This window comes from Penicillium longicatenatum, assembly GCF_028827895.1.
Source record: "Penicillium longicatenatum strain IBT 33135 chromosome Unknown contig_2_segment0_segment0, whole genome shotgun sequence".
Lineage (NCBI taxonomy): Eukaryota > Fungi > Ascomycota > Eurotiomycetes > Eurotiales > Aspergillaceae > Penicillium > Penicillium longicatenatum.
Window position 1 is genome coordinate 3,262,550 of NW_026643120.1, and position 25,189 is coordinate 3,287,738.

General features: G+C 50.0%; 13 protein-coding genes across 13 annotated transcripts; 2 read left to right on the top strand and 11 right to left on the bottom strand.

Annotated features, from left to right (window-relative positions):
* Positions 1 to 185: 185 nt before the first annotated feature.
* N7484_003734 (uncharacterized protein) lies at positions 186 to 1,411 on the bottom strand (the record flags this gene model as incomplete). Its single annotated transcript, XM_057114154.1, has 3 exons — positions 186 to 939; positions 1,021 to 1,251; positions 1,332 to 1,411. The coding sequence occupies 3 exons, from the start codon at positions 1,409 to 1,411 to the stop codon at positions 186 to 188; spliced, it is 1,065 nt and encodes a 354-aa protein (XP_056974294.1).
* Positions 1,412 to 1,778: 367 nt separating this feature from the next.
* Positions 1,779 to 3,079, bottom strand: N7484_003735 (putative mitochondrial carrier protein; the record flags this gene model as incomplete). The annotated part of the gene is made up of 2 exons (XM_057114155.1): positions 1,779 to 2,828; positions 2,885 to 3,079. The coding sequence occupies 2 exons, from the start codon at positions 3,077 to 3,079 to the stop codon at positions 1,779 to 1,781; spliced, it is 1,245 nt and encodes a 414-aa protein (XP_056974295.1).
* A 1,172-nt stretch (positions 3,080 to 4,251) lies between these two features.
* Positions 4,252 to 5,308, bottom strand: N7484_003736 (uncharacterized protein; the record flags this gene model as incomplete). Its single annotated transcript, XM_057114156.1, has 4 exons — positions 4,252 to 4,811; positions 4,865 to 5,085; positions 5,152 to 5,169; positions 5,241 to 5,308. The coding sequence occupies 4 exons, from the start codon at positions 5,306 to 5,308 to the stop codon at positions 4,252 to 4,254; spliced, it is 867 nt and encodes a 288-aa protein (XP_056974296.1).
* A 686-nt stretch (positions 5,309 to 5,994) lies between these two features.
* On the bottom strand, positions 5,995 to 6,998 carry N7484_003737 (fungal specific transcription factor domain-containing protein; the record flags this gene model as incomplete). The annotated part of the gene is made up of 2 exons (XM_057114157.1): positions 5,995 to 6,689; positions 6,755 to 6,998. 2 exons carry the CDS (start codon positions 6,996 to 6,998, stop codon positions 5,995 to 5,997), a joined length of 939 nt encoding a protein of 312 aa, XP_056974297.1.
* A 67-nt stretch (positions 6,999 to 7,065) lies between these two features.
* Positions 7,066 to 8,060, bottom strand: N7484_003738 (uncharacterized protein; the record flags this gene model as incomplete). The annotated part of the gene is made up of 2 exons (XM_057114158.1): positions 7,066 to 7,923; positions 7,974 to 8,060. 2 exons carry the CDS (start codon positions 8,058 to 8,060, stop codon positions 7,066 to 7,068), a joined length of 945 nt encoding a protein of 314 aa, XP_056974298.1.
* Positions 8,061 to 8,363: 303 nt separating this feature from the next.
* N7484_003739 (uracil-DNA glycosylase) lies at positions 8,364 to 9,617 on the bottom strand (the record flags this gene model as incomplete). Its single annotated transcript, XM_057114159.1, has 3 exons — positions 8,364 to 8,645; positions 8,729 to 9,188; positions 9,247 to 9,617. The coding sequence occupies 3 exons, from the start codon at positions 9,615 to 9,617 to the stop codon at positions 8,364 to 8,366; spliced, it is 1,113 nt and encodes a 370-aa protein (XP_056974299.1).
* Positions 9,618 to 10,036: 419 nt separating this feature from the next.
* pdiA (protein disulfide isomerase PDI1) lies at positions 10,037 to 11,775 on the bottom strand (the record flags this gene model as incomplete). The annotated part of the gene is made up of 4 exons (XM_057114160.1): positions 10,037 to 10,394; positions 10,453 to 10,892; positions 10,958 to 11,336; positions 11,402 to 11,775. The coding sequence occupies 4 exons, from the start codon at positions 11,773 to 11,775 to the stop codon at positions 10,037 to 10,039; spliced, it is 1,551 nt and encodes a 516-aa protein (XP_056974300.1).
* An 872-nt stretch (positions 11,776 to 12,647) lies between these two features.
* On the bottom strand, positions 12,648 to 14,438 carry atg22-1 (putative autophagy protein Atg22; the record flags this gene model as incomplete). The annotated part of the gene is made up of 2 exons (XM_057114161.1): positions 12,648 to 14,218; positions 14,282 to 14,438. 2 exons carry the CDS (start codon positions 14,436 to 14,438, stop codon positions 12,648 to 12,650), a joined length of 1,728 nt encoding a protein of 575 aa, XP_056974301.1.
* Positions 14,439 to 15,278: 840 nt separating this feature from the next.
* N7484_003742 (mediator of RNA polymerase II transcription subunit 14) lies at positions 15,279 to 18,558 on the top strand (the record flags this gene model as incomplete). Its single annotated transcript, XM_057114162.1, has 2 exons — positions 15,279 to 15,959; positions 16,018 to 18,558. 2 exons carry the CDS (start codon positions 15,279 to 15,281, stop codon positions 18,556 to 18,558), a joined length of 3,222 nt encoding a protein of 1,073 aa, XP_056974302.1.
* A 279-nt stretch (positions 18,559 to 18,837) lies between these two features.
* N7484_003743 (DNA polymerase epsilon noncatalytic subunit) lies at positions 18,838 to 21,123 on the bottom strand (the record flags this gene model as incomplete). Its single annotated transcript, XM_057114163.1, has 1 exon — positions 18,838 to 21,123. One exon carries the CDS (start codon positions 21,121 to 21,123, stop codon positions 18,838 to 18,840), a length of 2,286 nt encoding a protein of 761 aa, XP_056974303.1.
* Positions 21,124 to 21,405: 282 nt separating this feature from the next.
* On the top strand, positions 21,406 to 22,810 carry N7484_003744 (SHNi-TPR domain-containing protein; the record flags this gene model as incomplete). The annotated part of the gene is made up of 2 exons (XM_057114164.1): positions 21,406 to 22,470; positions 22,526 to 22,810. The coding sequence occupies 2 exons, from the start codon at positions 21,406 to 21,408 to the stop codon at positions 22,808 to 22,810; spliced, it is 1,350 nt and encodes a 449-aa protein (XP_056974304.1).
* A 247-nt stretch (positions 22,811 to 23,057) lies between these two features.
* On the bottom strand, positions 23,058 to 23,738 carry N7484_003745 (yippee/mis18 family protein; the record flags this gene model as incomplete). Its single annotated transcript, XM_057114165.1, has 1 exon — positions 23,058 to 23,738. The coding sequence occupies one exon, from the start codon at positions 23,736 to 23,738 to the stop codon at positions 23,058 to 23,060; it is 681 nt and encodes a 226-aa protein (XP_056974305.1).
* A 414-nt stretch (positions 23,739 to 24,152) lies between these two features.
* Positions 24,153 to 24,945, bottom strand: N7484_003746 (ornithine decarboxylase antizyme; the record flags this gene model as incomplete). The annotated part of the gene is made up of 3 exons (XM_057114166.1): positions 24,153 to 24,369; positions 24,445 to 24,860; positions 24,913 to 24,945. 3 exons carry the CDS (start codon positions 24,943 to 24,945, stop codon positions 24,153 to 24,155), a joined length of 666 nt encoding a protein of 221 aa, XP_056974306.1.
* Between the last annotated feature and the right edge of the window lie 244 nt (positions 24,946 to 25,189).

Below are 25,189 nucleotides of genomic sequence, written 5' to 3' on the forward strand. Positions count from 1 at the left end.
ATCCAGGCAAGACGAGCCCGGACTACGTACCAGAATCGCACAGGGGGAGGAAAGGTTAATATCAAAGACTAAGCTAAAAACAGATTCATGTCTTCCCAGCTTCCAAAGCGTGATATCCTTGCAATGCCACATACTAGACCAACTATACAGCCCGAGGCAGACGCAGGGATATCTGGAGATAAGATCTACGAGCGCCGCAGAATGGCCTCGTAAAGGGTTCCGATAACACCAATGGCGGTCCCGGTCAGCATACCACTATACTGGCCAGGAATAGAGAAGTTGACCTTTTGGATGGCATATTTGCTGAACAGATCGACATAGTGAAAGTGGTCGACATAGACCTTGTACACCAGCAGAGCCTTGGCAATATTGAAGGACAGGGGATCAAAGCTGGCGAGAGATGAAGTCGAGCGAGTACGGCGTGCAGGACCCTGGGAGCCACCAGTAGCAGCCTGCCAGCTCAGATTGAAAAAGTAAGCAGCGAGTAACGGCAGCCCCAGATTGGTGAGAAACCACAGGCTGAAGGGAGCCCAAAAGGCGCCAGTCAGCAGGACAAACAGGTCGGGAACCTTGATCGAGAACGAGGGAAGATGGGCGGCGGGCACAGCAGGAGTAGTGGTGAGATAGCGGAGAGGTACAAGCTCGTAGAGGACATAGCTAGCCTCTACAAGCACGAAAATGGTCTCAATGGCCTTGAGGCTGCTCAGAGTCGCGCGCAGCGCATGCGAGCGCTCAATGAAACCAGACTCAGTCCAGGCGTGCTCCAAGCCCTCGCGCATCTTCGCAGTCTGCCGATCAATGGCGTCGGTTACTACGGCCGGAGATGGCGGAAATTGCGCACTTGCCGACTCAACGACGGATCGCACTGATCGCGGAGTTGCGCGCGTTGCAGAGGGAGTCTTCGCGGCGGGGGTTTTGAAAGCAGCATCGTCAGACTCACTGTCGCAACGGATTAGTACTTTGAAGCAATGATGTCACCACAGCACGTTCGCATGCGACATCCTGGCGTGATTGGCTTACGCAGATTCCTCCTCTTTTGGCTTCGTGGATCGGCGACCAGGTGTCTTCTTCTCAATCACAGGAGAAACGTCTGCCCGAAGTTCGCGCTTGACGGGTGATCCTCTACGCGCAGTGCTTGACAAGCGTGTGTAGAACTCGGCGAGTTTCTTGTCGCCGGAGAAGATCGTGCGATTATCGACGAGGTGCTTATCCAGCGCGGCAATCAGTTCAACCTTGTTGTAGTCATCATAACTTCAAAATAAAATTAGTTCTTTATCTTCCTTTTTTGCTTGGCAGTGAATGCGACTGCGCGCGACAAAAGATAAACATACTCTTGCAAGTCGGTTCTCTCCGCAATTTCAGCCAGCTCCGGCTTGCGCAGCTTATTCAAAAAAGGAAGACCGTTTGACATGATGGAGTATTAGGTGATCAGTGAAGTGCACAGGATCTATCAAGATGGTTAAGAGGGGAAGGTAAGATGCAAGGAGGGGAATTGGGGGAATTGTTTACACCCGCGGGATCGCCAAAACAAACCACGCTAGCGCGTTCCCTTTTATTCGGGGAATTCTCGACGTTGAACTACGATTGCTTTGGCAGATTGATTGGAAATCTTATCCTAGGAGATATCTATAATACAATTCGACCCTGAGGTCAGTCTATGTAGTTCTATCGGAGGGTTTAAAGTACATATACACTTGAAGGGAATGAAAGAAGGAAAACTCCCCTATAAACGCCATGCCCATGAATAAGGTCCTTCCGTATGCAGATGAAATCAGACGTCACAGGGATGAGCCCTCCAGGCTCTGGTAAGCCTCGATTTGTTTCAGGAGGTACTGGTACATGACCAACATCGTTCCAGATTGAATGCTGGTCCACACACCGCGGGGGCCCACGCCGCGGAACCACCCCGCAAGCCCCTCTCTGCGGTAGATCATCTTCAACCCCGTGAATACGGATGATGTATCCAACCGCGGTGCACCTGGGGGCGCAACCGATGTAGATGGCGAGGAGGTGGAGATTGGTCGTGAGTGTGCTTTCGCGGAATGCGATGCTCCAGGGACATATGGTCGAGGACTTTCCTTAGGGGCATGATCACCGGTGTGCTTGGCTCCAGACGATCCACTGGGGTTCTGCGGGGGGTTTTGTTGAGTCTGAATCCGCGTCTTGACCACATCTAGCGGACAGGTAATCACACCAGCCATGCCACCCGCTGTGGCTGCAGTGAGAATTTCCAGACCCAGCCCAATGTCTCGCTGACCAACCCATTCTTTGGCTAGTTTTTGTTCTTGCTCATAGAAAGCAAACTGCAGAGCGGAAAATGGCAAATCCCGGAAGATTGTAGCCTTATAGCCGTGGAACAGGGCTGAGACCCCTTCTTGGCGCACGATGGTTCGAAATGCATCGGTGGTGCTGCGATAGTTATATCCAGAGTGGAAGTAAGGGTTGTTGTATCGGCCCTGCAACTGAAGCCGGGTCTTGAGCACCTCCGATGGTACATAGACGATCGATGCAGCCAAGTCGGCAAAAAAACCACCAGAGAGATAGGCGATGTTGGGATTAATTCCTCGATCCAGCATCGCGCGTTTGGTGAACTCGTATACGCCGAAGAAGGTGACTGTTCCTGGGAAGGAACCCCAAAAAGCCGGAATCACGCCACCGTATAAGCCCCGTAAGAATCCTTCCTGGCGATAGATGGTTGCATATGACGAGGTCATGGATGTGTATTTTGGTGGGAAGTTCGGGTCGCCTTGTTGTCGAGTCTTGACGGTATCCAATGAGTGCATCAACATATCACCACATGTACCTCCAGTTCCACCGGCCAACATTGCCTATCAACTGTTAGAATCCGAATGGCCAGTATGGTATGGGTGATGCAAATTCTCACATGTAAGTAAGGCGGACGGGGCTCCTCCTCCTCGTCCAGCATGTGTCTATCCGGCGCATGGCGGATGGCACTGACGTCTACTTCATTATGCGCCGAGAGTTTTGTGTGAGGGATAGAAGTAGGAGAATCGCTGGTCGCAGGGTCAGAGGTCGCCGTTGTCGAAAACAGACCAAAGACTCGCGAGGTCAGGCTCATGGCAATAATGCGCCGAGTCTGATCCCGGGATGAAAGGAAACCGGGGGGTGATTGGAGAGATTTGGCGATAGAGAAAGAGAAGGTATCACCCCCGGTAAAAACGGATATAAAGAGCGACAAGAGGGCGTTGAGTAGTGAGATATGGCCGGGGGTCTCGGGGCCGAGATCAAAAATCTGGTCATGTTTTTTCTCCGCCTCCGTGAATGCCCCGGTTATCAGGCAGGGAAACTCTGAATCTTACTACGTCATAGTCTATTTTAAAAGTCACATCTATACACAACGGGCTACTCTACACCATGGACGTCTCCAATGAGTCAATGGCCATACGCTTTACAGATGTTGTTTTGACTTCATCCCAAAGTTTTGCTTTTGGAAGAGGTTCGCAATTCTGCTCATTACCGGCGGTGCATTATGATGCAGTGAAAGCCTATGGCTCGCATCAGGCTGGATATAGGCTGAGACTTGAGCCGACGGGAACAGATCCTTGACAGCAGCGGAAATGAGGCCTCGTCCGCAATACAACCTCCCTGGCAAGTCGCCTTCATGTTAGTGGTAGGCGCGTCAATGCCATCACACACTGCATTTCTCGAAGAAACCAGAATTAAACAATTGAGTTGTAGCAAATTCTGACAGAGACGACTCCAGCTGAGAGAGACCAAAGTCCTATAGTCGCAAGCATTTTGGAGACGTAGTATATATCCGTTATATCGGTCCTTGACGAACGGGGCCACGAAAGATCTGATACCAAATCGTAGCTGTAGTCTTTCTAGTCAGATGGAGGAACAGCCCTCAGATTCTAGGTGTGAATTGGACTTCATAAACACGGCTATCCGAAAACCAAGGCAATGGATATATCATTGCATCTAGAAGATGAAAACAGAAAATGATAAAAAACATGACATTGCGTTGCGTATAGCATCATCAGGGCAGAAATCCTCCACGTCCGCCTCTTTTCTACAAAGGAACACACTTAACTGGTCCTTACTCACGATTCCACCACTTTCAATATGAAAACACCAAATCGAAAAATAGGGAAATCATATCACCTCGTTCCTTACACCGCCGAAATTCTTCACCAAGACTTGCAGTCCGAAGACCTCGTCTAGTGAACGAAAGCTTCTTTTGAAGCTTTCGAGCCGGCGGACGCGCTTGAAGCGCGATGTAACATTTGCTTACTGCGGCTTTTTGTTGGCGGAAGCAGGGCCAGAGACGTAGCGACTGATATTGGTAGTCTCGTAGGCTTGACGAACAACGCCCTTAAATGCCTCCCAGCCCTGGCGGACCTGAGGAGGAGTGCTCTGGTGAGAGATGGAGGCGTCAGCACGAGCGGTAAGCTGGCGAACGGCCTGCTGGACGAAGGAGCTCTGGGCGTAGCGAGCACGGAAGAAAGACAGGTAAACAAGCAGCAGGACCCAGCTACCCTTGGAGAAGGCGATGGCGGAAAGAATCAGACGGAAGAGAAGCAGGATCTCAAGGGTGGCGACGACACCCATGCTAGCGTCATAGTATTGTTTGATGAAGCGGCCAATGGTCTCAGCGAGAGCGTTCTGCTTGGCTGCGGGCTTGGAGCTCGGCGAGCCAGGCGAGTTTGCACCCGCGCCATGGACTGGGGGCTGCAGGGTGGGAATGAGGTACATGCGGCTATAGGTTGCAACGTGGAAGACCGAGTATACGCTGAAGGGGAGAAGGGCCAAAATAAGCTGGCGCGAGTATAACCAGACGAGAGCCATTCCTACGGCACATTAGCATCCTGTCACATGTTACATGTAATCGCCGAGCACACACCAAGGTATTGCACATTCTCGTCAGAAATGAGCTTCGTCACGATTGTTGGCACATTTCCTTGGACGCCCCGGGCGAAGTGGCCTTTGTACACAACGATTCCATAGGTCACAGCGGCCGAGACAAATGCCAGGCGATAAGAGATCCGTGCCGTAGAAGAATAGTAGTTGAAAAAGATGAATGACAGAGAATAGCGGAAGACGGAAAGCAAAAGCGTTAGGTGGCTGTGTGTGGTTAGCGATTCTTCCTAGGAAAAGCGTTCGGGGATGATTTCCCGAGGTACGACATACCCGACGAACCAGGCGAATCTGCAGTGAGAATTCGGATTAGTAACTGATCAACCATCATGGAAGCTCTATACAGCCACAAGAGTACTTACTGAAGGGTCTGAGCAAGGGCCTTCAGTCGCTCGGCCAGAGGCAGGGTTGCGGGTGGAGGAGGAGCCATTGAGGTGGAACTCTTTGAAGCCGAGCGCCGGATGCGGTTAAGGGAGATGGGGAGGGGGGCGAGGAGAAAGACTGGAGTTTAGTTCCTGCAGCAAAGAGAGCAGGGAGTAATGGAGTAAATGTAAAAGGAGGATAGGAGGGCCCGAAAAAAAGAAGAAAAAGAGGCTGTGGAGGAGGCTGGGGAGCGGGGAGATGGTTGTGTGTTACCTATGATGCGGTGGCAGGCTAATGGGGCCAGGTTGGCAATAACCCAGTTTAGGTCACCGCTTCAATTACCGCCTTTGAGCTACTTACCGCTTTTGCCATTGATCAGGTTCACTACTTCAGGTTCAGATATTGAGACGGATTGCATATATACGAGGATGATATAGGGAAATGCCCTGGAAAGATCTATGATTCTTGATTGTTCTGCCAGCAGAAATTACTAGGGCATGGTAAAACGCTTTCTCGTGGCCTTGACCAATTGTAGACTGACGATTAGGTGGAACAAACGTCGAACAACCGTCACGATCTAACGCATCTGATGGATATGTCTGAGGAATTTTAAGAGCAATCCACAGAAATTTGCCTTCGCTCGAATAGGGTATTTGCGAGGCAAACAATACCAATGGCTAATTTCATAGGCCGAAGGCTTTTTGTGACCAGATCAGGATTTGACCCAACATGTGCTACCGCTTATGTTAGGAATCACGGCCTTTGATCGCTTGGTTCAGTCTCTACAAATATGGGATCCCAAAAGTTCGTTGGGAGAGACAGGTCCAAAAATTCCCCAAACAAATTATCAATGTCGGCAAACCCATGCATTGAAGCATCAATATCATTCATGGGTGGAAGAGGGCTTTCCATAGATATATCAGGAGCAAGATCCACGACTGACATACCGGAATCATCTCCATGATCGCCCAGCTCTGACACGGCTTCATTGTTATTGGAGAGATCGATAGGCTCCGGCGGACCTGTATGTACGTGAGGCTGGGATAGTGAGACCGTCTTCGGTTGAGCATATTGCAGGTGCTCGCGGTCAATATGTTTTAAAGCTTTCCGGCCAAGGCGTGCCATTGCTTCGGCAGAAGACCAGCCAGGACTGAGATCCTCGAGCAAATAGCAGCATGCCTCCAAGCTGGCCTTGGCTCGATTGAAATGGGTAATCAGCTTGCTCGAGCGAAGCTGCCGGTAGGAGACACCCATTGACAGGGATATCGCGTAAGGGACTATGGGAAGGGGCGGTAACCTGCCTGCACATTCTGAGGCAACAATAGAGTGAATCCGAACTGCCGCAAGGCCCTGCCGAATGGAAGAAACCTTGGTGCCGTCGAGGCTATCCGTCAATTTGTACCGACAGGACAAGATAGCAACACAGTGATAGTATAACTCCAGAATCCCTGTCGATCAATTAGTTTCTGGTTAATTCAGCTTCCACTAAGACCTTCAATGTCGTCCCACGCACCAAGTGTTGAAAAGTCCAAATCCCCATGTGCGTCATCTCCTACAATGTCCTCAAAGGCCGGAAATCCGTCCTCCCATCCACTGGTAATTACAGCACAGGGTCTATAATATGATATGACCGTTGCAAGCAAGTCTGATATGGCAAGCCACACGCCGAAAGCCCCTCGGGTGTGGGAGATTGGCCTTGGTATTCCAATGTCGCGATCAGCCAAAAGAACAGGGCGACCGCCGATGCTTGCATGCATTTTGTCCAGAGTCCAGAGACCCCAGAAAAATTTGACTAAGGGATCTCCAGATGTCCGATCCGGTCGATCAAGGTGTAAACCTATCGTTTGGGCCTGGTGAATGGCCTGGCAAAGATGTAAGGATGCGGCCTCTCTCCCCCTCATTGCCATCAAAATGCAAAGACATCAGTGCAAGGACGCGGATACGGGTCAAGCGATCAGACTCTAGTTCCATATCCATGGCGACCTTGAGCCCATTGTAAATGCTAGAGCAAAATTGACGGATTGGTAAAACCGGCCCTTCTTCTACTAGGCGTAGATGTGGGATTGCTTCGGGGTCTTTCGCTGCAACTAGGCAAATAGCCCGCTCGAGAAAAGCAGACACGGAGCTTTGAGTTTGGGCGTTGACGAAGGAGTCCATCTCTAATAGAGGTATTATGTGATTGATCTTGGCAAAGTAGATAGCCGTTAGAGGCTCCCAAGTCGTTTTAGGAAGGTGACCACATGCCTGTATTGCTGAGGAGTGTCGCTGGTTTAATAAATTCTCTATTGCAAGTCGGTCCAGAGCTGGTGGTGGTGATGACAATGTAGAGGGGTCTTTATTACCAGTGTGTCGCGCCTCGTGCACATCTTGACTACAATTCTGTGTAGATGGGGAGCTTATCCAGAGCCCAACCCGGTCCCGGAAACGATTACTAGTGGATTCATCCAGCTTCTCTCGTATAAACGCTTCCGGGTTCAAGTCTCCTACGAATCGCTCCGTGTTGGGGATTGATTGCAAGACTGGATCTGCTGACGACGTTCTCTCCCAAGTCGCAAGACCATGAGTATGAGGATTTCGAAAATCCGGTCGACTGGTAACATTGCGATTTGTGTCAAGCTTTTTGGTATGTGTCGGTAGGAGCTGAGACTCCACTGAACTAGGAGCGAGGTGCCGGCATCGCTTCTGTGGGATATTCAGTGCTCGGTCTAATTTTTCGAGTTCTATCCACGCACCTTTCGTCGCTGGCAGGTCGGACAAGCTCGTGCAGCCCGATTTCTAGTCCGCCATTGGGGAGTATTGGCCTGCCATGTAAATTCCATCGAGAGGATAGCAAGGATAGTTACATCCGTGCGGGGAGAAAAGAGAGACAGAAAGCTTATCGATAAGAGCCGCACACCGCCTTGTATACATTTCTTCAGACCTTTTTATTTTCAGATATCAAGATAACAAGCAAACTTGATTACAGACTATATGATCTTCAACAGAATCATTTGAAAAACCCCTAAAATGATAAATTCACCTTACTCCACTTTTTGGTACCCATTCCCATTCTCACACCTTGCTAGATGATTAGTACAAGATACTTTCAATCCCCACCGAGAGACCAGAACATGTTCTCTCTTTCATTCAATCTCATCCTCAATTGCTGCCAAGGCTGCAAGAGCCTCTGCATCGTCGAATTCGTCGGCAGGGCAAGCATCAACTGTTGGCTCCTCACCAGGACATGAGGGATTTGACACCTTAGTGGTCACTGATGCAACATTGCCCAAAGTTGCTGAATTTTCTTTGTTCGAAGGGGCAGTTGGCTTAACCTTTGTTGGCACAAGGCTCCAATCAATCACCTCATCATCACCATACCGCAAAGCAAGCCAGTCGTTACATTTCCGGAAATGACCATTGTCAAACTGATAATGTTCAAGTAAGTTTCCAATTGTCAAAATGTAGATGTTACCAGCTAGACCATAGGAAGCTGGCCGATGGAACTTACAAATCCTCCATGCGCACTCAAGGGACTTGGGTGTACTGATTGGAGCACAGAATGTTTCTTGCGGTCGACCTTGGCCACCCGCAACCCGGCGGGCTTTCCCCAGGCCAAAAACACAACCCCATGAGTTCGAACTCGGGCAACCAAGTCAATGACCTTTTGGGTGAAAGTCTCCCACCCCTTATTAGCGTGGCTATGGGCTTGGTGTGCACGAACGGTGAGACAGGTGTTGAGCATCAGTACACCCCGTTCAGCCCAAGGCGTAAGCAGACCACCATTGTTTGGTGGTGGAACAAAGTCTGGGTAGTTCTTCTTGAGCCCTTTATAAATGTTGACCAGTGATGGTGGAGCCCTAGTGGGAGGTCGCACGGAGAATGCCAGCCCATGAGCTTGGTTTTCGTTGTGATATGGATCCTGACCCAAAATTACCACTTTAACGGTGTGCAATGGGGTAAGTCGGGACCTAGTTGTTTGGTTAGTATATTGTCTTGCAATATATATGGCTTTTGAAATGTCCTTACCAAGAATAGACATCTTCATTGGGAGGGAAGACTTTGGCCTTGGAGTCCTGCTCCTTCTTCAGAAATCGCTTCAAGTTCAGAAACTCGGGCGTGGTGACATCGTCCTTTAGGTGGGCAAGCCAGCTGTCATCCAATGTATCAATCTCCAGTTGCAATAGGTCTTTCTGCTCCTCAGTGAGAGACGATACCCATTTCTCTTTGCTGAAAGAGCTTGGCCGGGAAACTGGTGCGACTCCGGTTGTTTGTGTGCTGAGCACCTTGGGCTTGGGCACACCAAAGAAAGATGTAATGCTCCCTCCCTTTGGCTTCTTGATGTCTGCAGCCGAGGTGGAAAGGTGATCCGCGTTTCGTTTGAGGGCTGGACTGACCATTTTGAACAGTTGAGCTGAATGGGGAAACGTCAGTTAAATAGTTGAGAGCTGTCTTTCGGCCTAAGGGGTCTTGTAAGAACTCGCAGGGTCTGATCGACAATTTTCCAAGAGCTATGGTGGTTCGACGCGTTGCGCATGAGACGCGTCAGAGAAAGCTGACTAAATCACACGGGAGATTGACAAGATCGACCCCATCGAATCTACACCGGAAATTGTTAATTGAACACCACACATAACCGATCGTGATCACAACATCTAAACATTTTTCTCACTAATCTCCGGAGCTCTTAATTACAAGGTAACACAGGAAGAAAGCCTACGAGTATTGGGAATAGATAAATCGGAATTGACACGTCAAATTGGGTAATACAAGACACTGCATTGCAAAAAGAAAGCCGGTCACTAGAGGGAGGGTAGGTTTACAGCTCGTCGTGGCTCTCCTCAGACGGAGCTGGGGTCTCAGCGGCCTTTTCAGAGGCCGAGGCAGGGGCAGTCACGTCACCGCCCTGCTCGGGCTTAGCACCCTCAGCCATTCCATCAATCTGGTACTTGCCATTCTCCTTGATGAAGGTAATCAGGTCCTCGACAGTGCGAGATCCCTCGTACTCAATCGGCTCGTCTTTCTTGCCAGCCGGGTACAGCTTGATGGTCGGGAAGCCAGTGATGGAGTCAGGCACGTCATTGGCGGTGGCATCAATCTTAGCGACGACGACCTTCTCCTTGAACTCGGGAACATCGGCGTATAGAGCGGCAAGCTCATCGTACTTGGGGGCAAGACTAGGCTAGAGTTAACAGGGAGGTTGAAAATAAATGGCGGGATAGGACAGGGACTTACGACTTGCAGTGACCGCACCAAGGAGCGTAGAACTCGAGCAAGACATCCTTGTCGTTATCAATGACAAGCTCCTGGTAGCTACGGCCTACAACCACAGTGACTGGACCCTCCTGGGTCTCGGGAACAGGCTCAGACTTGATGCTGGGCTCAACCTTGCCATCAATGACGTCCTTGATGAATTTGCCAACTTCCTTAGCGTCAATCTTCTTGGACTGATCGTAGGGGTACTTGGCGTTCTTGGTGGTATCCTGGATAGCGAAAGCGGGGAAAATCTCAGGCTCCAGGTTGAGGTTGCTGGTGTGAGCACCAAAGAGCTTGGCGTCGAGGGTAACAATGTTGATCTCTCCGCGGTGCTTGGCAGCGATCGGGCGGAATTCCTCAGTGAACTGATCGCGCTCCTCTTTGGTTTCCGCGAAAATATAGGCCAAAGGAATACCGGCCTAATATGAGAAATAATGGTCAGTAATCTAATGGTTACAAGGAGGATACCCTAATCTCCACGTACCGACATGTACTTGGCGTAGGTCTCAGGACCAAGCTCGCCAACAAGAGGAGTGCTCGCAGTCTTCACCCACTGCATGATGGACTCCTCATCGAATTTGCCATCGTAAACATCCTTCTTCTCATCGAAATCCTTGTAGAGTACAATAGAGGGTTGTTTGGCACCCTCAGCTTTGGCAAGGGCGGCGTCATTGGAAGCGGCAAACATGAAGTTGTCACGGTTAGCCTCGGCGAAGGAGGTGAAACTCTTGTTCGAGGTCTTGTCATCAGAGCCGACATAGCCGACAATAACAATCTTATCAAGGGTTTTGAATTCCTCCAGAGTCTCCTCCGAGACACTGGAAACGGCGGGCATGGACTGCTTGGTCATGTACGAGACAATTCTAGTGAGACAAGGTGTAAGTGTCCAGGCAGCGAACGGGATGTAGTTAGTTTTGAAGGAACGTACGAGTCGGTTTGACGGGCACCACCGTACGGCGTGTGTGAGTCTGGACCCCGGAAAACCTTTAGAGTTGGGTAACCATCGACCTCGTAGGTGCGGCACAGTTCCTCCTCGACAGTGCAATCCACCTTGACCAGAGGGATATTCTTATCCTTCAGCTCTGTGGCAGCATCTTCATACTTGGGGGCCAATGCTTTGCAGTGGCCACACCACGGAGCAAAGAACTCTGCCAGTACCAACTCATGCTCCTTGACGAAGTCATCAAATGTATCCGTGGTCAAGGAGATTACGTTGGACGTTGCCGAATCGGTATCGGCAGCAGAGGTCGCTGCCGCAGTGACACCCAGAAGGCTCAGAATGAGAGGGGTGAACGACCGCATGATGGATCAATTAAAAGGGTCTGGTGCAACACAAGCTAAAGACAGTTCTATTAGTCTTGAGGGGTTCTTAAGGAAAACCAAAAGAAGATGTTGGGAAGGGGAGAGGGGGGGGGGGGGGGTCCCTTAAACTTACCAACCTAAGTTTAGGGGTATGAAGAGTTTCGGGGAAGGTTATGATATTTAAACAATTGGGGCCGAAGTTGAGGACAGTTTGTTCTCTTGGCTTTTAGCTACGGGAGTGGAGCTTCTTACTTTGGTACAGTATGCAGGGCGGGCCCCCACGCAAGGGGAACGCACGCCCTTAGGTATCAACCTAGTACCTGTACACAGGGTTTGGTCCCACCTATGCAAATGATCTGCACAGCTTACAGCTTTCCTGGGCTTTCAGCTCCCCACGGGTGTACATGAATACCTCTCCTATACATGGGACCTGACATGGGGCCTAGTGCTTTGGGGGCGCTAGTAATGTAATTCCTTCAGGCCACGCTTGCCTGAACTTCTGTGCGTTACACGATCCAACAAAACTGACCCCATAGTCTTCTTAGCTTGGCAGAATGTTGTTCAATCAGAACCTTAGAAGAATAGGAGATGGGAAGCAAAAAAAAGCAAATTAAGATAATTTGATTACCCGAAAAAAGTAGAATGTGATACGTACACCAGGATTTCGGATAATTTGTGAAGTCCTCCATACAGTATATTGGAGATGAGGTGCATGTGTACGTGGCTTGATCCAGGCATGGACATATGGTAATATGGAGAGACAGGGAGTGAGAAAAGGGCATTGCTGACAAAGACGTGATCCGAAATCCATCAGAGATGAGATGAGAAAAGAAACCCCAATATTAGTTACTCTACGTTGAACGGACTACATTCTATTCCTCTGGCGTGCTTGTCGAGGTCGTGCCATATCCCGCCGCTGACAAACCATTGAGGTCGACACCGAGTTCGAGAGCATCTCGTTTCCCCCGTTCAACATCCACAAGTAGCATGAGTGGTAAGGGGAGAAAGATCAGAATGACTAGAAACACGAAGGCGGGCCGAATCTCACCATACCGATCAGTAATGACCCCGACAATTGTGGGGCCAAATATGCTAGATCCCTTGTCGGTGATGGCATAAAGAGCATAAAAAGCCGCTTCATGGCCGGGTGGGATTAATTCGGCGAAGAAACTTCGGCAGTAGGAGGAGAGCCCACCCATTACTAGGCCATAAACGGCTCCGAGGGGATACATTTCCCATGGTTGTCGGAGGCCAAGACCTAAACGCTGAACAGATGGAACGAACCCAAGGATTCCATAGAGTGGGATCAGTTCAAACAGAATAATACAGGCTATGATGGTGTGCGACGCGCGAAGACGCAATAGGCTCGACACATAGCTCCAGGAAAAGGCGCCACACACGCCGGCTAGCATGACAATCACGTTAATGAGTCCCAGAGCTGCGGGCTTCATATTAAGTTCTGTTTTGGCAAACAGCACCGCTGTTCCACTGACGGTGGCAATGCCGTCGCTAAGGAGGAACCAGGCGGCAAGAAAGAGGAGTAGATCCTTCAACCGCCTCGCCCGCATAATAGTCTTCCCAAGAGACATCCAGGAATAAATCATATACGCCGTCCATGTATGAAGAGGCTTCCCGTTACTTAACAGGGGTGGGCCAGGCCGAGTGCGCAACCATAAGGTTGCTGGAATGGTGAATATGAACCACCACAGCCCAATGCAGAATAGGACTAGGCGGAGTGAAAAAGTCGTCTGCCGGGTTATAACCACGATGGCAATTGATATGACCTGCAAGACAACAGCACCGATATAACCGATTCCAATTCCAAAAGACGATATCTTGGTAGAGAGATCGAGCTGCATAGATGTCATACCGGTGGCCATGTCCCCGTCATTCTCGAGGGATTGAAGTAATGGGGTAGAGGCATCCAGCCCTCGTTGGGCATCCTCCCCCGGTAGTGCTTCCGGGCCTTGTTCAATGATCAAAGGATGATGGCGGACTAGAACCGGTAGGAAAGAATTCAATAGAACAAATGACGCACCGAAGCAGGTATTGGCCACAATCGCCAGTAACCCACCTAGGAGGTAAATCTGGGGCACAACGGCAAGGAACAACATGGTTGCAACAGCTCCAATAAAAGCAAACATTACCAGAAGTGTCTTGCGATAGCTTCCATGATCTGCGGCCCCTGACATGGAGATGATAAGGACCGCCTGTACTAAAACACTTAGGGAAAATGTATATAGTGCAAAGCTTGCAGTATTAATCTCTGCGCCCAGGAAGAAGATGATGCATTGGCTCGAGCTTGATTTTTGAGCTTCGTAATTGGATTGATGGTTAACCTGGTGAGAAGGATTCCACGTTGGGCTACACGGGGTTGTCTTGTCGGACAGAAGAAACCCACGATCCCGGGCCATCTGCTCGAGGGTAATAGGGAGAAAGGAAGCTATAGTGGCAATGTTCAAAAGGCGTCACCATCGGGGAAATCGAAGGGGGTCCGACTACATACCCATAGCACACACGGTAAACACCTCTGCAGCCCAGCCATAGCAATACCAACCTGCCAGCTCTTTTTTACTCGTCGGTCGAGGATCATCGCCGGGGTATAGAGGAGCCCGACCGCTGGCCTCCTCCTCTGCCTCCGCCTCAGCTTCATGGCGAGTCATTGTTGTGAAAGGACCTAAATCATGACCTAGATCAGGATGAGAGATGGTGAGGTCATGCTTGTCGGGGCACATGGGGCAATGGGGCCCCTTGGAGTAATCCGTACGGTACCAGTAATTACACACGCTCCTCACTATAGTAGTGACAATACAGTACCCGTGCACATCCATCCCTGACCGAATCATACCTGGAAACTTACAAAGAAAATAAGGCAGTAAGGCATAAATGGGCCAAAGGCGGTGCATGCGCATCGCGCGCTTTCCTTCTCTGCCTTTCATCCTTTCGGCATCAGAGCCTCTTTGCCTATCTTCAACTGTCCTCGTTCTAGGATCTCCGTTTTCTCCCTTAAGGTCCATCTCTCTGCGCTCATAGCTGCTATAACATTCAACGTGTTAAATCGCTCCGTTCGCCGCAAATCCTACAAAACGATCAAACACCGACCCCCCCCCCCCATCGTCCCCGATCATATCGTGCAGGAACTCGGCGCAATTGAAAAAAAACAATATCTCAGCATTTTTCTGGAACCGATAACTCACTTTGACATCTAGCGAGGATTGGATTCCTTATTCTACAACTCCAATTAGAGCTTCGGTCGTGTACCAGCTCCCTTGATTATGATCGAGATCATTGTTTTGCACGGCCAGTGATACGCATGGCACTGGGCTGAGAAAATTTCTCTCAACTGGTCCTCACTCTCAGCTTCCCTTCCTACCTCAGTACTCGCTGGGTTGCGCCCAGGCTACCGGCTGAACTAGCTCACTCGTTGGTACTGTGCAGAGGGCCCAGGAGGGGAAGGCACCATCGAGTAATAACACTATTCCGATAACGTGATTCGCTCAGATATGCCCGGTGTCATTATGGAGAATGCCGGTGTTGATGGATCTTTGCGACAGTCTGGTCTTAATGACACGACAAATGGCGCACCGAGCCACGACAAATCCCATCAGCTCCCTGCTCCCATAAACGGGCCGGTCCATGTGAATGGCATGAGTAAGGATGTCACGGCTTTGAGTCAAACTTCAAAAACGGCAGCCCAAAGCATGGATCGCCCCGCAACGGCATTTGAGCTACCACATATCACTCAAGGTTTCTTCCCATTCGGTACACTTGTGAACCGAGCAGCGCAACAATGTTGGATTGATCTCTCAGAGTTGGTGACGGAGTTGGCTTCAGTATCAGTCTCCTCTGAAACATCCTCTCTTCCAGCTGCGAATGGGAAGCCTCTGGGGAATCAGTCTGTGGAAAATGTGAACAAGAAAGTACGAATCTTAGACTTTGCACACGCTAAGAGGGCCGAATTCATCAAGCTCCTGGTTCTCTCACAATGGAGTCGCCAGGCCACGGAGGTTAGTCGGCTCATTGATATTCAAGGCTTCATTCGCGCTCGACATCAAGCGTATCTCTCCGCGGTTCAATATGTTGGTGAGATGAAGCGAGATCTCGTTCGAGCGCAGGTAGCCAATCCAGATCTCAAAACTGCTTTAGAGGTTCTCTCCAAGGGCCGGGTAGTGACTCTTCCAGATGTGAGTCCAGGGACATTGTTTTGAGCTGATAGAGTATTTCTAACATTGCTTGCTCTAGCTTGGCTACAAGCCTCCCAAACCTTTAACCGCAAGGGCGACTTTGAAAAAACTACACAAAATCAATCGTATCATCAGCGTGCGGTTGGCATTATATGATCAAGTACCGCCTCCATTGCGGAACTATCGTGTCCATGACGGTCGCGTAACATTCACCGTACCTGGAGAATTTGAACTTGATCTTTCGGTTGCAGAAGAGGCAAACACATCCCAATTCTTCTTCGTGGACATCCGTTTCCTTTTTTCACCATCTTCTCCTATTCCGAAAGGGAGAATCTTCGACCAGCTTGATGCTAAAATCAACGAAATATTACATACTGATGGCTTGATGGGATGCTTTGATTTTCTTCATGGTTTGGTATTGACCAACAAAATCAACACGCTTTTTAAACAGGCTGCAGACCTTGCTCGGGGTCTATGGTTAGATGCATTGCGCATTGAGCTTCTTCGTCGGACACTGGTTGTTCAGTACTGGCCAGCAAGGGCCGGGCCAAAGAGCTGGCTAGAGATCGGTGTTCAAAGAGGCCTGCGAAACAATGTGATGGATAGTCCGAGCAACAAAGTTCCTCGAATAGGGCTTCGTTGGATGCGGGATGGTCAGCAGGCAAACAGCAATGCTGTCCATTTCGATTCCAATGAGCTTTCCATGGAGCGCCTTCTGCGAAGCGTCATCGCCTTGCACACCTCACATTTGCTCTCCACCGCGTATGCCGCCCTGAATAAAAGCCTACTTTTCTCCAATCACGTGCTTTCATTACGTGCCCAATTATCCTCTACAGAACCTGGCGAATGCCACCTTGATGTACAACTAACATCATCTCGTTCTCTTCGGGTTTCTGTCGAACCTTTGTCGGGGACGATCACACTGTCTGGTGCGCCAATGGCATTAGATCGCCTTGAGCCCGAGCGACATTCCAATAAGTCGGCAATTGACGAACTTCTAACGCGTGTTGCCCGTCTGCGATGTGCCACTGCGATTGAGGAAATCGAATGTGGCACTAAAGCTCTCGGCTTAGAGAATGTTGATCAAAGAGGCTTGGGGCTTGACATTCGTCGCCTGTTTCCTTTAAACACTATGCGTTCTGCCTTTTTCACCCACCCCCTTTGGGACCGTCGTTGGGTTGTTGCGGCCACGAGTAGTATGGATGGCGATAGCTGGTGGTTGGTTCAACTTCGTTCTGCGGAGTCGAATAACACGTCGCCTGCCCACCCAGTCAGTACCACTCTAATGTCCACACAACGACAGTTCGACTACCTGGCATGCGCAGAATTACTGCATGCTCTGACAGGCATGTTGGCAATCTATGCTAATGCCCGGTTCTTGGCAGAAATCCCCGACTCGCACTTTTATCCTTCTCTGAAGGGATTGCAGCTGGGTTCAGATCTTCAAGTACCGGACATGATTTTTCGCTACAAGCCAGCCGCACTTCCTTCCTCTTTTCGAATAGCATTGCCTGCTGGGATAGACCAGGGTTCCTATTTGCAGGATACTGTACGTCTCTCGTTCCATGGAGTTGACCGTCAGAACCAGTCAGCTGTTCTTGTGGCCTATGGTGGTCTCCGATATCGTGTCAACTCCCTTCTTTCACTGATATCCAAGGCGAATCCCTCAATTCTCATGCAAAACAAAGGTTCCGGATTTGCCCTCCGCTTGCTCGTCCCGGCTGGGACTTCCATCATGGTTAGCCTGTTTGAACGCCTGCAACGGTTTGACTGCGTTCTTTCAATCCTCCAGTCTTTGATACAGCAGGGAATGGAACCCCGGTCATTATCTCTCTCCCAGGTTGCATTCTTGTACGGACCCGACCAGAAGTTTGCTGCTCGGTTTGACATTGATGTTTCTTCACCTTCACTTTCCGATTGCGTTGACGCACCTCACGCTGTGTTCAATACCGATCCAATATTCCGCCGACATCTGAAGGTCAATTTCGACAGCCCCAGTCCTCATCGTCGCATTCAGGAACCACTTACCGTGGCTTTAAACCATCGTTTCTCGGAGACGGGCGTGGACTCAATTCTTGGGTTCATGACCGACACTTTTCCACTCTTACAGTGTCTGGATCAACTCACTAGAGCCCTTCCGACGGAATCCTCAACCGTACATGTCATTGCACGCAGTCCGATGGTCTTCCAATTCCATTACCCTCGACTGAACTATCGATTTCGGTTATCTGCACGCCCCAGGCAAGGCCGTAGGGTGTGGCTACTTGAAGATTCTAATCGGTCTAACTCGCCTGAAGACAGCCATTCCGCAAGTACGGTTAAAGACAAAATCTACAACTCGAAAGGCGATGGCTGGCAGGGAATGGGCGATGGCGCTGTTTCTTCCCTTGAAAAAATTGGCAATCTCCTTTGCGAGTTGCATTCATCTTTGAGCGCATGCCCCCCTGAGCCCATGCAAACAATCGAAAGGCAAGGCGAGCAGGCTAGCACAGCTGAGCAACATTCACAAGGACACGCTGTGATTAATGCCAACCTAGAAATTGCGTCACCTCAAAAAACAGATATCCGGGGCAATGCCGATGTCATTACGATTGACTAATCTGTTGAGAGCCTTGATCCGCTAGCAGGACCCATGTCCTCCTGAAATGTATTCATAGACCTTCAATGTTACATGTCTATCTATGCTTTGCCTATGCACTCGTACATATATAAAAACATATATGCAAACTCTTCTAGAAAGTGGTCTAAGGATTGCTTCACTTGTTAGAGATATCGCCTAGTGAGTATTTCGCCACATAAAGTATGTAACATGTATGTCCACCAAATCAAATAGGAGCCTTCCTTCTTCTGGAACGGAGCACCCATTAATTAATCAAGATCAGTACCTTTCCTCCTTCACTTTTCCTCGGCTCCGTAATACATCATATTCTATCCATCTCACTGTTGGCACAGCACTATCGGGTAGGAATCGTCCGGGATTCATCACATGACAACCTTCGTAGGTCATGCAGAAAGGGGCGGCATCCGAGTCTGCCAGGATGAGGGCAGTGGGCAGTGGATATAGCTGCACAGCAGAAGCATGATCCCACAGAACGGGTCGAATGGGTAGTGGGAATGGTGAAACCGTCCCTTGATCGAGAATGGTCTTCACAAGTTTACGGGCTGCCGATGTGGCGGGCGCTTTAGCGTCAGGTTTGACTCCAGTGGCTTGGTTGGCTATGTCTGGCGCTAGAGAGACATCTATTGCGTCTTCCGGCACCTCCTGCATTGTAGCATCACTCTGGTCATTGTCTGTCTGCATATTGATCGCTGTGCGCCTCAATCTGCTCGAGATATCGTCACGAAAGACAGCAATGTCATGCACTGGCCCAAACCAGGAGAGGCGTGCGGGGTTTGAAGTCCATAGCGCCTCCCCCATCGGCTCAGAAGTTTGAGAGCGATCGAGTTCTGAATTCGCATTCGCAAAGGCACGCTTGATCCGAGAGGTAAACAGCTCGGGGATGGGCTGACGTGGAATGGTCGACGCAGCTCCGGCAGAGAATGCGGATGCCCATGGATCATTGTCACCGGGAACAAAGACAAATGTCGAATGTTGCAAGAGTGCAGGAAACTCGGATAAAACCACCGCAAGAGAGTCAAAATGCTCTTTGTATTCGATACTTCCAGCTCGGCCACCTCCGTTGATGATCGCTTTCTGCACAAAATTGCCAATCAAGACAAAGGTCTGCGGACGATCCGCGAGAGCAAGATCATTGTAGGTACTGAAAACCCTCCGCAGAGCATCCAGAGCTCTCATGTTGTCAAGATTGATCTCGCTCATTACCGCCATTTTGAGCCGAGGCGGTGCTTCCATTGCCTCTGGTTCCCCTCGCAGACATTTTTCCTGGATCTTTCTCATCCGTGCTCCTTGTGCGCGCTCGCTCCCAATTCCTAAGAAATCGACCCACCCAAATCCACCACTGGAGCTCAGCTCACCACTGCCTTGGCGGCTATTTGTGCAAAGTGAGATATCTCTTCGTTCGCAGGGAGGACCACAGATCGACACACCAACGAAGTGACCTCCAATAGTACCTCCAACCCCAGAATTTCCTCCCAGTACGGATCCCTGCACCATCTCTTCTTCTTCGTATATCCCATCCACAAGGACAATCATGCCCGGTGCAAACCAGGCACCATCCTCTGGGATCATGCGTGCATGGCTAAGATCCAAGGCTACACTTCCTGTGAGGTCTATCAAACTCAAATCACCGGTGGGGGAAGTAGACAGAAGTCCCAGCAATAGATGAGAGCTGCCACTTCGGCCTAGGAGGTTCGCGATTGGTGTTAACTTGTATGATTGTTGAGTGGCCAAGTTCGACGCTGATCGCTGCAGAGAAGGGACGCGTATCACTCCCAAGGAACTTTGGAAAGTCTCATTCCGGAGCAAGCGCTGGTAGACTAAGTTATAGCGATCCCTGAATAGGGCAGTCTTATGTGAAGGGCATGGGAATAGCGTAGGCTTGGACTTTATCGCCTCAAAATATTTCTTGTCGACGTTATATGTCAAGCGAGGAAGGTCAAAAGCATCAATCGCCTTGACCCAGTGCCGTGGGTGGAGCGACAGCTTGGAGTCATCCTCATCTGGATCCCCTGGTCTGGTCCCTTGGATGTTGGATTCAGTGCGACCAGCATCCAAGCCACCACTCAATGATCTTGAAGATCCGTCCTGGGGGTGAACTTTTCCAGTCACCACTCTCCCACCACTCATACTCCCCTCAAGTGTCTGCAGTATCGTTTTCAGGGATGCACCTTTCCCTTCTTCCACGATGACGCTTCCACCAGCTCTTTTCCAGATTTTGGCCACCTCATCGAGAACCCTCTCTGCAAGTCCCTCTTCTCGCCACCCTGAGCCACAATTCTTTCCCACAAACACTGCCAAGGTCTGCAAGGCTGATGATGAGATGGTGAGATTATGTTTGCGGGTAAATGTTCGGAACGCTACTGGTCGAAGCGTAGACGGGGGTAGCAGAATGGGTAAGACAGACGTCTTGGTTGGCAGACCATGTGTCTTTTGCATTCGAAATGGTCGTGCTGGTGTCCCAAATGCAGGTGAGGAGGAAGGGATTGTGTCCGTTGCCGCCATTTTGAAGCGATCTGGATGCCGCGGGGTGGATGTCGGATCCATGATGAATTGTGTTTGAGAGGAGATTGTTTTTCCTTGGAAGAGAGGGGAAGGGGGAAGGGGGAAGGGGGAAGGATCATGAAACAGTAAAGTGAATAGACGGATATATCGGAGTGGCCTGTCAATATCTCTGGGAAGAGAAGCTCTGTTGGAGGTTGAGAAATCTCACATGAAATGAACGTAGACGCGTGACACGTCGCGACCGCGATCCAATATCCGTTATCGCTTATCGCCTTTGCTTTTCTCTTCTTTTCGCCCTTTCCCCAACTTCACTCCATCAACGCAATGACTGACAAGCAATCGAATTCTCCCGTTCACGCTGAGGCTGCTCAAGACAAGCGAGCCCAGCTGGAAGATCTGATCACGCGAGCTGCCGCTAAGGATGCGACGAAAGATTACAACACCGCTTCAGAACTTTATTCCCAAGCCACCGAACTGCAGGCTGAATTGAATGGCGAGCTCTCACCGGAAAATGCGAGTCTACTCTATTCCTACGGAAAATCTCTTTATAATGTCGCCGTGAGCAAGAGTGACGTGCTTGGATCTAAGGTCGCCGGAGAGCCTCAAGCTCAACCCAACACAACCCCTTCAGCGCCTGTTGGTTCTGGGCCATCTGGCGCCGGGAGTAACCCGGTCAAGGATGCTATTTCCAGTGCCATGACCAAAAAGCCTTCGTCTGTTCAAGAGGATAACATACAAGCCGAAAGCGCGCAGTCAAAGCCCTTCTTTCAATTTACTGGCGACGAAAACTTTGTTGACTCGGACGAGGAAGAGGACGAGGATGCCGAGGCCGGGGAAGAAGAGGATGAGGATGATTTCGCCAACGCTTTTGAGGTTCTGGATTTGGCGCGTATTCTCTACCTGAAAAACCTCGAGGTCGCAGAAGAAAGCGACAAGGCCAAAGGTAAATCAACTGAGCTATCGGCAGAAGTGAAGCACATCAAAGAACGACTGGCCGATACATACGATCTTCAGGCTGAAATTTCCCTGGAAGCCGAGAGATTCAGTGACGCGGTGAGCGACCTACGAACCGCGCTGAGTTTAAGGTATTCCTTGTTCCCGTTCGAAGATTCTTCGATTGCCGAGTGCCACTACAAACTTTCCCTTGCTCTCGAGTTTGCATCGGTTCCAAAAGAGGACGAAGACGGGGGGAAGGAGAAAACGGTGGACGAGGAAATGCGAAATGAAGCTGCAGTTCAAATGGAGCGTGCTATTGAGAGCTGTAGGGTCAGAATGGCCCACGAGGAGGAGAGACTAGAGGCTGTTAAGGACATGGATGAAGACAAAGTGGCCGCCTCAAAGAGGAAGATTGCAAATGTCAAAGAAATCATCGCGGATATGGAGCAACGGGTAAGTCAAGCCCCCATGTCGACGCTATTGTCTGGATTCTGCTAACACCTCGCAGCTGATCGATCTACGACGCCCTCCTGTGTCGGTTGACCAGGGTAATCAGGAGAATGAAGCCTTCCTCAAGGGTATTCTTGGCCAAATTGTGGGCCAGCCTGTTAATGACCAGAAGGCTCGACTGGATTCTGCCAGTAAGGGAGCTACCGATCTTTCCTCGCTGGTTCGCCGAAAGCCTGCAACTCAGCCTGCTTTGCAACCTACAGCATCTAAACGTCCCGCTGAGGATGTTCCTTCTGAGAGTGACTCCAAACGTACACGCGTGGATGATGCCTCCTCGGCTTGATGAATGAATTTTGGACTAGCTTCTTTTAAAACCCCTGGCAATGTTGGAGCATTTCTTTTAACTGTCTAAAGCTTTAATCTACCATTTATGTAACTCTAAGTATAAATTCGTTCAGTAATGATCGTGACTCGTGTTTGATAGGATGTAGAAAACAAATAAATGGTACTAGTAAATGGGCTATTCAAGGGTATCATGCAACAAATGGGAGGGACATCCTACACTCCAAAGAACGACTTTGTCTCGCATCTCACAGTCCAAACATCGCGGGCTGCCGATCAATTTTACGGGTTCTGCGACGAGTAGCTAAGCCTGGACTCCAGATGCCTGTAAAAAGATCTTCACATTCATCCTCATCTTGGCTATCAAACTCGGGCTCCAAGGGTCGTGGGTCATTTCTATTCCCCTGACATTTCTCAGAGACCGGCAGATTCACATTTGGCGGGGACTCCCAACATGACGACGTGGTAATACGCTTGGTCTCCAGAATGAACTTGCCCACTTTATAGCGCTGGGATTCCTCCTCTGCAGCAACATACTTCCAGCCCAGCACATTTCCACAGAATGCACAGCTGACATCGCTGACTGTGTGCGCTCCTGTCACTAGTTGTCGTGGAACCGGATGGTGCAAAATGGTGTTTGGAAGGGACGCAGTCGGTGATGAGGATGCACTGACTGATACAGCAGCAGCTGACTCGGCAGAGACAAGATAGGCACGGCCATGGCGACCTGTAAAGCCTTTACTGATGATTTGCAATGTCAAACACAGCTGTGCGGCACATCCGGTACACTGAAGGTAAGAGACATGACCATTTAGGTGCTTGGCAGTGGGGTTGGAGGGGCTCCGGGATAACCCCACATCTTGTTTGTTAGGAAATGAAGGGAGGAGGAAACGAGGGAAGGTGAAAGGCTTGGATTTCTCCTTTGGCATGGTTACTTGGGAAAAGAGACACCGTTCGGTGATAGGCAATTCTAGGAAATTTGCGTGACAATAAAGACTAGGCATCAAAGGTGCTATGACAGCTCCGCATGACCCCGTCACGTGGATCTCTTATCATACCATGGAAATGCATTTTGATCTATACTGTTGCAATGAAAAGGACCCGACCTTGGAGAATATTAAATGATCTTTGTTCGTCGGATAACATAGAAGAGCTAGAAACTCCTAGAAACAACAACTGCTGGTTCATTAAGCGGAAGAAAATGAGAGAGAAAGTGATAGCGTAGGGACTGCGTAGCTATCACAAGTAGAAAGCGAGTGCGGTAGAGGAAGAAAAGGGCAGAATTCCCGATTTAAGACCCCAAAAGCTCCAAACACCGTTGAAAACAAGTCAGAGGGATGCGACTAGATCTCCGCGACTAGGAAGAGCCATTTAGTGCTGAGGAATGGACCCGAATCACCACCCGTGGCCCATGGCCCTAGGGTGGTCAGACTGAATCCGCACCATCCCAGGCTTCGAACTAGCTCCATTTCATTTGTCTGTTGCGAGCGCCTGACACAGGCGACAATTTGAGAACAGTCAAAGGCATCGGTCCCCGCCAGTTCAAAGAGGGCTATCAGTCTGCATCAAACAAAGGTGAGATTAGCAGGTTATTCCATGAAGTTGGCAAGTACGGCACCGTCGGAGAGTCCTTACCCAGACTTCAAGCCATGACCAAGTGCACCGTCCTCGAGGAAGACAAAAAGAGTCTGCTCTCCGTCTACGTCTGCCACAAATCCGCGGTAAATGGCGTCGCTGGTGTAGTCCCACACTTCAATCCATCGGCAGATTCGATCATGCATGGGCCCCATGTGATTTGCCTGGATATTTTGGAACACACCCATTCCTAGCGACTCCTGTGTCATGCCAGTCCCCTCACCAAGGAATGTCATGAACAGTTTGTCACAGAAAAGTCTCTCACACTCTTCCGGAATGGTGTGCGTTGCCTCCCCGTTGTACTCGGGCCAATTATTCCCAGGCCAGGTTCGTTCTATGCTGGTGGGAAGGTCGAGGGGAGGACTTCGCATGGATGATTTAGACCCTGAGGGGACCTCAGGGATACCACTGTGCTCCTTTTGGGGGTGTGAGAATGTATGGGGGTAGAGGGTCATGAGGGAGACATACCGGCACCCAGGGTACTGCAATAGTGGAAGCCATGAACCTTGGTGGATGATTCAACTGAGTAGCAGCTGGCCAGGACAGTGGAGTCTTGATGAAGAAGCCCGGTCAGCTGGCCGTTATTACTACTGTGATTATTCATGAAATTCGCCATGATAGATTCTTGTCTCGATGGTTTCGATAAAACTGCGATGAATAGGATGGGGAGTGGAACATAGGGGAGCTAAGATGATGATGCTTGCGGTGTGGAAATCTGGGGCGGGATTTTCTGGAGAGTGGTCAC